Source organism: Belonocnema kinseyi, chromosome 1 (assembly GCF_010883055.1).
Source record: "Belonocnema kinseyi isolate 2016_QV_RU_SX_M_011 chromosome 1, B_treatae_v1, whole genome shotgun sequence".
Taxonomy (NCBI): Eukaryota; Metazoa; Arthropoda; class Insecta; order Hymenoptera; family Cynipidae; genus Belonocnema; species Belonocnema kinseyi.
The window spans coordinates 142,740,581-142,751,051 of NC_046657.1; the positions used below are offsets into that span (position 1 = coordinate 142,740,581).

The 10,471-nt window shown below is 33.6% G+C and overlaps 1 protein-coding gene across 1 annotated transcript; it reads left to right on the forward strand.

The window, feature by feature from the left end:
- Nucleotides 1–5,734: 5,734 nt before the first annotated feature.
- LOC117180389 lies at nt 5,735–9,733 on the forward strand. Its single transcript, XM_033372872.1, has 4 exons — nt 5,735–6,362; nt 7,290–7,544; nt 7,632–7,924; nt 9,578–9,733. The coding sequence occupies exons 1-4, from the start codon at nt 5,735–5,737 to the stop codon at nt 9,731–9,733; spliced, it is 1,332 nt and encodes a 443-aa protein (XP_033228763.1).
- Nucleotides 9,734–10,471: the final 738 nt, after the last annotated feature.

A 10,471-nucleotide genomic window follows, 5' to 3' on the forward strand; every position in this document is an offset into this window, starting at 1 on the left:
CCCCCTATGTAAAAAATCAAATTCGAAAATACAAAGAGCACCAGAATTTCAGGCCTATTTTGGGCTCTAAAATGCATGAAAAAAAATAAAAAACTACCCCCATTTTCAAAAACCACCCTCTTGCAAAAAATAAAATTTGCAAAATCCAAAATGCTATAGATTTTTGGCTTATTTTAGAGTCTCAATTGCACTTAACCTTATATCAGAAAAACCATCCCTGTGTAAAAAAAACGTCAACCTAATATTTAATAAAAACTTAAACCTTGGTGTTGGCATTTTTGAACAGCCAAAAAATCAGAGACTCCATTTGAACTGTAAAATTCGAAAAATATCAGAGACTATATTAACCCTGTAATATTCCGAAAAAGATTGGTTTGCACAAAATTATGTTTGATTGTTAAAAAGGGACTGTTTTTTAACGTCAAGTGTTGGGGACCAAAACTCGGAGTAGGTATTTTTAAGAAGCCCAATAATCATAAACTCTACTGACACTGGAAAATTCTCAAAAATATTAATTTTTGACAAAGCCATATATACATGGTAGAGAAGGGTTGATTTTATAAGTTAAGAGTTGAAGGCCAAAAACCGGAGTGGATATTTTGGAGGAGCCCAAAAATCAGAGACCGCATTGACACTAGAAAATTCCCAAAAATATTACTTTTTGACAAAGGCATATATACGTGGTAGAGAAGGGTTGATTTTATAAGTTAAGAGTTGAAGGCCAAAAACCGGTGTGGATATTTTGAAGGAGCCCAAAAATCAGAGACCGCATTGACACTACTAAATTCCCAAAAATATTATTTTTTATCAAAGAAGTTTTGGTAGAGAAGGATTGATTTTTTGCGTTAAGGGTTGAAGCCCAAAAACCGGAGTGAATAGTTTGGAGGAGCCCAAAAATCAGAGACCGCATTGACACTAGAAAATTCCCAAAAATATTATTTTTTAACAAAGAAGTTTTGGTAGAGAAGGGTTGATTTTTTGCGTTAAGGGTTGAAGCCCAAAAACCGAAGTGAATAGTTTGGAGGAGCCCAAAAATCAGAGACCACATTGACACTAGAAAATTCCCAAAAAGATTATTTTTTGACAAAGGCATATATACGTGGTAGAGAAGGGTTGATTTTATAAGTTAAGAGTTGAAGGCCAAAAACCGGGGTGGATATTTTGAAGGAGCCCAAAAATCAGAGACCGCATTGACACTACAAAATTCCCAAAAAAATTATTTTTTAACAAAGAAGTTTTGGTAGAGAAGGGTTGATTTTTTGCGTTAAGGGTTGAAGCCCAAAAACCGGATTGAATAGTTTGGAGGAGCCCAAAAATCAGAGACCGCATTGACACTAGAAAATTCCCAAAAATATTACTTTTTGACAAAGGCATATATACGTGTTAGAGAAGGGTTCATTTTATAAGTTAAGGGTTGAAGCCCAAAAATCGGAGTGGATTTTTTCGAGGAGCCCAAAAATCAGAGACTACATTAACACTAGAAAATTCTCAAAAATATTATTTTTTAACAGTTATATATACATGGTCGAGAAGGGTTGATTTTCTACGTTAAAGGTTGAAGCACAAAGATCAGAGTGGGTATTTTCGAGGAGGCTAAAAATGAGAGACTCTACTGAGACTAGGGGATTCAACCCTTAACTCATAAAGTCAACCCTTCTCTACCACGTGTATACGACTTTGTCAAAAACTAATATTTTTGTGATTTTTCTAGTCTTAATGTAGTCACTGATTTTGGGGTTCCTCGAAAATACCATACCCACTCTGATTTTTGGGCTTCAACACTTAGCATATAAAATCAACTCTTCTCTACCCCGTATATACGACTTTGTCAAGAAATAATATTTTTGAGAATTTTCTAGTGTCGATGTAGTCCTTGATTTTAGGGCTTCTCGAAATTACACACTCTAATTTTTAACCCTTAACGCATATAATCAACCCTTCTCTACCACGTATATATGAATTTGTCAAAAAATAACATTTTTGAGAATTTTCTTGTGTTAATGTAGTCTCTGATTTTTGAGCTCCTCGAAAATATCTACTTTGATTTTTGGGCTTCAACCCTTAACTTCTAAAATCAACCCTTCTCTACCACGTATATACGACTTTTTGTCAAGAAATAATATTTTTGAGAATTTTCTAGTGTCAGTAGAGTTTATGATTATTGGGCTTCTTAAAAATAACTACTCCGATTTTCGGTACACAACACTTGACGTTAAAAAACAGTCCCTTTTTAACAATGAAACATAATTTTGTGCAAACCAATCTTTTTCGGAATATTACAGTGTTGCTATCGTCTCTAATATTTTTCGAATTTTACGGTTCAAATGGAGTCTCTGATTTTTGGGCTGTTTAAAAATGCCAACACCAAGGTTTAAGTTTTTATTATTAGGTTGACGTTTTTTTACACAGGGGTGGTTTTTCTGACATAAGGTTAAGTGCATTTGAGACTCTAAAATAAGCCAAAAATCTATAGCATTTTGGATTTTACAAATTCCATTTTTTGCAAGGGGGTGGTTTTTTGAAAATGGGGGTAGTTTTTTTATTTTTAAATGCATTTTAGAGCTCAAAATAAGCCCAAAATTCTGGTGTTCTTTGTTTTTGCCGAATGTGATTTTTTACATAGGGGGTGGTTTTATATTTTGTAGGGGTGGTTTTTGGAAATTGGTTATTGGTGCGTTTAAGAGCCCAAAAAAAGCCCAAAATTCTGACGTGTTTGATTTTTTTTACAATTTTTATATAGTGGAGGTGCTGGCTTGATTCAAGTCAGCACCTCCACTCAAAATTTGAATTTTCACCAAAAGTAGCGAAGCCCAAAAATCGGCAATACAGCCCAAAAGAAGCCCAAAATTCTGACTTAAAGAAATTTGGTAATTTCATTTGTGGAGGTGCTAGCTTGATAGGCCTCGTAATGTCAAAGTATAGATCAAAGTGAGCTGGTATAAAGAAATTTCGCAACAATAATTAGGAAAACAATAAAAGAGAAGTGAAAAAATAGAACAGGAATAAGTTACGGGGAATTTTGAAAAGTGGTGGGAAAATATTCCATACAGTAAAACTCAACAATAGAAATGTTGAGATTAATCGGTTAAGAAAACGTTATATTTGAAAAGTGAAAGTTACGCGATTGCGTAATATCGATAGAGTAGGGGACAAGAAGTCAACACCGGTGTCAAAGATACCTAGGTCAAGACCAAGGCCAAGCGTATCATTACATGTAGTTTATGTTTGCACTATTTTATATGTGAAAATGTTATTTGTAAGCAATATAAAATCGCACGGAGACAATTTCAAGGCTATTGAAAGATTATAACGGGTTGTCAAGAATAAATAATTAAGAAATTTCTCAGGCTGCATAAATAAAGAAATAAAAATTTTTATTTTTATTTTTAAATAAAAGTAGGAAAAGTGGAAAAATTTATGAAACGAAGATCGGGAAAAGTAAAGATCACGAAAATGGCAGATACGGTCTTAGAAAGAAATTTAGAAAATAGACAAGGATATGAAATATTAGAAAGGAGTGAAAATAATTTGATAATCAACTAAATTTATCTCAAAATAGAAATGAAGCCCACGGCGCAGTTCGTAGGTTAAGCAGAACAATGGGCAGAGGGAACTCTTTGCCACAAATACAATTACCCGCCCCCCCAAAGAGTCACTCGTGCGAAATTTGACTCAGCATACCCGCCAGCGAGTCTTTTGCCGCCAAACTCACAGTTTGGCGTAGCATCAGACTGTATACCGCTAAATTTTACACTAGGTACCAGAAACTGGGAAAATGCGGGGAACGATTCTGGTCTTTCTGAAGCAGAAATAGCACAGGTAGTAGAAATTTTAGAGCAGGGTAGCAGATTAAGGGAAGATGAAGAAATTAATAATTTTAATTGAAATGAAACGTATGAAGTAGATTCGTTTTTAAATACAAATGTGCGAGTAATTAACGAATTAGAAGAATTAATTGCTTATAATAAATTTTTAATTAGGGAAAGGGAAGCGTTAAAGAAAAAACGCAAAATAATAGAAAGGAAACATAACGATTTAATACAGGAAAAACTGAATCCAAGAGCGCATAATTCGTTTGAATCCCGTGAAAATAGACGCGAAGTCGTAAAAGAGAGTAGGTGAACTGATTTTAAAAGAAAATTAGAAGTAAATAAAAAGAAGACTAAGCAGAGAATAAGTAGTGAACGAAGTGCACATCAAACAGTGCATTTTGAAACAGAAAATAATAGAAACTGGGAAAATCCGGATCGAGAAATTAATAGTAGAGAAAGTTTTGAAAATGATTGTAGATGGCCCAAGCCGGAAAGTCGCTATCGAGAAATAGAGAATGATGATAGAGAGGGTATTAATCATAGGTTCAACGCGTATGGATCGAGACCTACTAACAGATTGTCAGAAACCGTGACAAAGTTAGATGATAAAGATAAATGTGATGCTAGCGACTCTGAGGAAGAACAGAGAGAATCCAGAAATTTAGGGTCACCTAGATCAAAACGAAGATCTACTTTTATACAAAATAATAGCCGAATACATAATAGCCGATGGCCAAATTTTAATCAGGCTCAATCGAGGATTATGCCAACCCTAAATAATACGAATATTCCAGTAGCCTATTTTTCGTTTGGGATGATTCAAACCCCGTTCCAGATTGTGTCAAATTGGCCATTTAAATTTAAAAATAGCAAAGAGGATAGTCCCGTACCATGTTAAGATGACTTATACAAATTGATAATAGGATATCAAATTACTGATTTTGATATGCTCGAAAATTTAGATGCAATTTTATTGGAAGAAGCTCTTGAGTGGTGCTGCGTAACAAGACATAATTGGAATTCTTTAGGTGATTTTAAAAAAGATTTCATTAAAGTCTACATGGATGAGAAATTTTCAGAAGAAATTAGAAATTAAATTAAATTTTGTAATCAAAAGGAAGAACAAGACATTCAGTCATTTTTAACAGAAATTATAAAATTATTCGCAAAATTACACCCTAGGAAAAGTCTAGAATGGGAATGACGAAGAACTTATGAAAATTTAAGACTAGAATATAAATTGTATTTTAAAAGAAATGAATTGGAAACTTTGAAGAATTTAAAAATTTAGGAAAAGAATTTGAAACAGAAATGGTCAAATCAAAAATAAGAGGACAAGTTTTAAAAGTTTCAGAATGTAAAGATGTAAATAGAAATCAAGGTAATATTCAAAATCAGAGTAATAGCGGAAACGGTAACAATCCAACCCAAAATCAAAAAAATAAACATATTAATGGCCAGAATAGAGATTTTATTGATCGAGGAGGTGACAAAGGTCGATTTCAAAACGGAAAAAGCAGAGGATTCGGTCGTTCATGGTATAATCCCTTGATTTCTCTAATGCTAAATTTAATGTACCCGCGAGCAAGAGGTTATTATAATAATCACAATCAGCGAGCAATGGAAAGCGAACCTACGGTAACGTTTCCGACTGAAGAAAATGTACAATTAAGCGGTCAAAAACAGGGAGTAAATTCTGCTGATCAGAAATAAAATACCGAAAAAAACAGATCTAAGATAGATCAGAAAAATGGGAAAGCGCATCGAAGTGCACAGGGTGCGGCGGGCTCTAATTCTGGAGATCAGGAGCGTAGGAAAGATAGGGAACATAGGAATAGAATTATTTGTTATTTTTGCGGTAAAACAGGCCACATAAAAAATGAATGTTGGCATTGTCAAAATAAGGGAAACGGTCAGGGAGGATGATAAGGGCGAATACATCTTCAAAGTCAAATAAAACGCTCGAAAAATTGGATTCAGATTTGGATACCCCAGACGAAACAAGATTTCATGTTTTGATGGATTTTGAGACAAAATGGTACAGAGTGTTATTCGATACCGGTGCGATACACTCATATGTAGGTCAAAATTTATTAAGCATAATTAAAAGCAACAACTACGAAATTAAAACCCCTGATTCGGATAAATTAATCGTGGCAAATGGTCAGGGAGTGAGTATCATTGGCCAAGTACTCATTCCTGTCAGAATAGGCTATGTCACTAAAGAATTATTATTTAGAATAGTGCCGAAATTAACATCAAAGGGTATAATAGGAACAGACATGCTTAGAAAATTAGGATTGCAAATGGATTATGAAATTAACCATTGGTGTCTTCCGAAATTGCCTGAGATTCGATATGCGATCAAAGCGCTTCCTAAAGCAAATTCAAAACCAATTGAAAAAGATTTATTAAATGAAAAAGGAAGTGGAAAAGATATGCGCGAAATAGGAACACAAACAGGCTGGTCAAATGTGGAGAGAGCCACGAGATCAAATAAAGATAGAAAGAAAAAAGAAAACGAGAATAAGGAGAGAAAGGAGAAAAAAAGTAATAGAAAAAGAAAAACATAGTAAAGAAAGAGAAAAAAGATAACAGTAAGGAGAAAAAGAGCGATAAGAGTGCGAAACTTAGATTCGGTACTACCACCAGGTGGCAACAAGGTTAAGAGGGAAATCGGTACCTCCGTTGGTGAGTAATGAATCAACCCAAAAACCAAAAATTCCCTCCCCCCACACATCGTGTAGCGAGAACTTAAATCAGGCACGTATTCCACAGCTGATGGAAATACAACTGCAGAATAGATTCCGAGCACTGGAAACGTTGGACTATGACTGACTATGACCATGAAAGAAAAATGAGAAGAAGTTCAATTCAAGAATCTATTGTAAATCTAAAAAAAAAAACAAATAATTCTAATAGCATTAACACGAATAATTTCGCGGAGACTACAATCAAAACTAAAGATTCTCCATCGGTAGTAGAAAGTATCCAAACTCAAAATAGAATTAATTGGATCAATTATAGAAATAATGCTATTATTAACAATAATTTAATAGGAAAACTAATAAAAGTTTAGGACCCGATAAGAATAGCATCAGAAATATGCGAAGGTATAATAGAACTCTCACAGCAGGAACAAGAGAAAATGAATAGATTATTAAAAATCAAAATTCCAGAAATGTGTAAACAATTAAGAGCAACAAATTTAACGGACCACAAAATTGATGCCCAGTGACATGATCATATCAAACAAAGATATTATCATGTCTCTCCTAAAATAAAAGAAATAATCTGCGAAGAAATAGATAGTCAATAATGTCACTAAGTAAGATTTATACCCAGTACCGATTACGTCAGAAATTTTGGTCACCTTACCTTCAGCGAGATATATTTCCAAAATAGACCTACGTTTAGCTTATAAGAAATTACCATTGGAATCAAATTCCCGAGAAATTACAGCATTTGTGGTTCCAGGAAAAGTTATAACTCCCGATTTAAAGCCAAAAGTATTTTGCTATTTGGATGACATAGTAATAGTTTCGGAAACTTTTGAGGAGCATGTGCATTATTTAAACTTAGTTTTGGATAGATTATATGAAGCTAGCTTAACGATCAGCCCAGAAAAATGTGAATTTGGCTGCTCTGAAATTAAAGACTTAGGATTTGTTGTAAATGGCAGAGCCTTACAGATTGATGAGGATAAAATAAAACCAATTCTGGATTTCCCACGTCCGAACATAGTTAGGCAACGGCAGCGCTTGACAGGAATGGCTTCGTGGTAAAGGCGATTTATGCCACATTTTTCTGAAATTATAGAACCCTTAAATAGATTATTGAAAAAAGGTAAAAACTGGGAATGGACAGAAGATCAGGAAAAAGTCATGGAAACGATCAAGAAGTTGTTAACAACACCTTCTATCCTGGCTTGCTCTGATTTTAGACAACCGGTTCAGTTGGAAATCGATGCGTGTGATACAGGCCTAGGAGCTGTAATCACTCAGATAATAATCGAAGGAAATCATTACGTAATAGCTTATGCCAGTAGAGGCTTAAATGAAGCAGAGCGAAAATATTCAGCATCTGAGAAAGAATACTTGGCTGTTGTTTCGGTGATAAGAAAATTTAGACCTTATTTAGAGGTATATAAATATAAAGTGGTAACAGATCACATTGCTTTGAAATGGCTTCATAATTTAAAGAATTCGACAGGCCGTTTAGCAAGATGGGCTCTGGAACTAATTGAATACGATTATGAAATTTTATACAGAAAAGGTAGTGCAAATTTCGTTCCAGATGCGTTATCTTGAATCAATGAAACGAAAAAATCGGTAGCTTTCATTTTGGCAAGCAGCATAGAAAGCGAAAATAAAGAATTTGTAAACGAAAACGATGAATGGTATACAACAAAATTTAGGCAGGTTAAAAAGAAACCGGAGGAAAACGAAAAATGGTGAATTAGAAAGAACCAATTATATTTTTATAGACCCGAACCTTTAATATCACTATTACTACCAGAAACTAATCCGTGGAAGTTAGTGATTCCCAAAAATTTCAGAGAACAAGTTCTGTATGAAGGCCATGATAACAAACAATCGGGTCTTCAAGGTATAGAAAAAACTTATGCAAGAATTTCCGAAAATTACTTCTGGCCCGGTATGTACTCAGAAATTCTAAAGTTCATTCAAAAATGCGAAATTTGTTCAAAAATAAATGAAGTAATCCAAAAAAATAGGACTGATGGGTATACGAATAATAGGGGAACCATGGGCAGTGTTCGCAACTGATATCATGGGGTCACATCAAGTTAAAAAGCAAGAAATAAATATATCCTAGTATTTGTCGATTTGTTTATAAAATGGGTGGAAATCATCCCAATAAAAAAGGTAAACGGCCCAAGAATTAAGAAGTAATTCCACAAAAAAGATCATTTCTAATTGGGAACACCTAGATTTTTATTGTCAGATAATGATACCGAGTTCGCTAATAAGACGATTAGGGAACTCGCCCAGAAATTCGGCATTAAACTTCTTACAACAACAACATATTACCCACAAGCGAACCCTACTGAGAGATGCAATAGATTGATAAAGACTACTATTAAAGCATACTTAGAAAAAAAACCATAGTGAATGGGACAAAGATCTGGAAGATTTACAATTTTCCCTAAATACAAGCAAACATTCAGCAACAAAATTTACACCCGCTTTTTTAAATTTCGGTAGGGGATTAGAACCGTTACAAACTTTAAAAAAAGATTTAGAAAATTCAGATGAAATAGAGTTCCAAGGTACCGAAAAATTGACTAATAGATTACGAAAGCTACAAATAATTAAAGAGGAAGTTGAAAAAAATTTAGATGAAGCAAATAATAAGCAGGTAGGTCAATATAATTTGCGTAAAAGAAATTTCGAATTTGAGGTAGACGACTTGGTTTTTAAAAGAGATAAAACTCTTTTTAACAAGGATTGCGAAAATAGCTAGAAAATTAAATAAAGATTTCGATGACTCCCATAAAATTATCGTGAAATTATCACCAAAAGTTTATGAAATAGGTAAAATTCGAGGGAAATCAATAGGAAATTGGAATATATATCATTTAAAAGAGTTTATACCGAACAATGAGAAATATTAGAATAGTAAGAAGTAGTTTAAATTCAATAAGACTGAGAACAAAATTAACACGACGAAAACTTCTTATTTTTACGAATAAGAATGTTTATTATGAAGACAAAGTAGGACAGAGATGTTTTTTGTTATTTCAGGAAATGGCAGAGAGTCTGGAGAGGCAGGAGAGTCTTAGAAGAGAAGAAGAGAAGGGGAAGCTAAATATGGAAGAAGAGTTGGATAAGGCGATAAAGAAAAATATAGAAAAGATGGAGAAAGATTTAGGAACCTTGAGACAGGAGATATTGGAATGAACCAAAGAAGTACAAATGAAGGTGAAACAGTTAGAGAAAAAGAGGACGGAGGTTTTTAATTTATAGAAGATAGTAAACCTGCTGAGAGAGGAGGATCAACGTAAAGAAGAGGAAGAAAAAGTGTATAAGGAGCTAGAAGCAAAGATAAACGAGGAAGAAAGAATTAAAAAGGAGAAAGAGGAAGAAGAAAGAATTTAAAAAAATCTTCAAATATTAAAAGAAAGTGAAAAAATGAAAGAAGAAGAAGCGAGAATGAAGAAAGAGAAGGAAGAAAAACTGATAAAAGAAGAAGAAACAAGGATCAGGAAGATTCTGAACATCGTAATAGAAAATGTAAGACGAGAAGTAGAAAAATGAAAATTAAGAAAGAAGAAGCGAGAATTAAAGAGGAAGAACAGAAAGATGAAAAGGATAAAAATAAAACAAAAACGCAATCTACAGGAAACATTTTTAGAAAAGACGGGGTGGCGGAATATGAAGAAACGATTAGAAACCGGAAGAAGACCCAGAGGTAGAAATGAAAATCGACACATATAAGAAAAAACTACGGAAGGAAAAGGAAGAAACAAACAGAAGAAGAACAGAAGAAATTATTAACGTTGAAAATGAGAAAATTAGAAAAACAGCTGATTTATTAGAAGAAATAAAAAAAAAGAAGAGAAGAAAAATGCAAGAGACAAGAGATAGAAAAAGAATTCGAGAGAAAAAATTTGAAAAGAAAAATTAAGTTAATAACAT

Bases quoted from the DNA above. Each gene is read 5' to 3' on its own strand.
- LOC117180389 (XM_033372872.1), top strand. From the start codon at position 5,735: ATGATAAGGGCGAATACATCTTCAAAGTCAAATAAAACGCTCGAAAAA. The intron at 6,363-7,289 runs GTAATAGAAAAA...TTGTGGTTCCAG, and splicing joins GGAGAGAAAGGAGAAAAAAA to GAAAAGTTATAACTCCCGAT. The intron at 7,925-9,577 runs GTGATAAGAAAA...TTGTTATTTCAG, and splicing joins AATACTTGGCTGTTGTTTCG to GAAATGGCAGAGAGTCTGGA.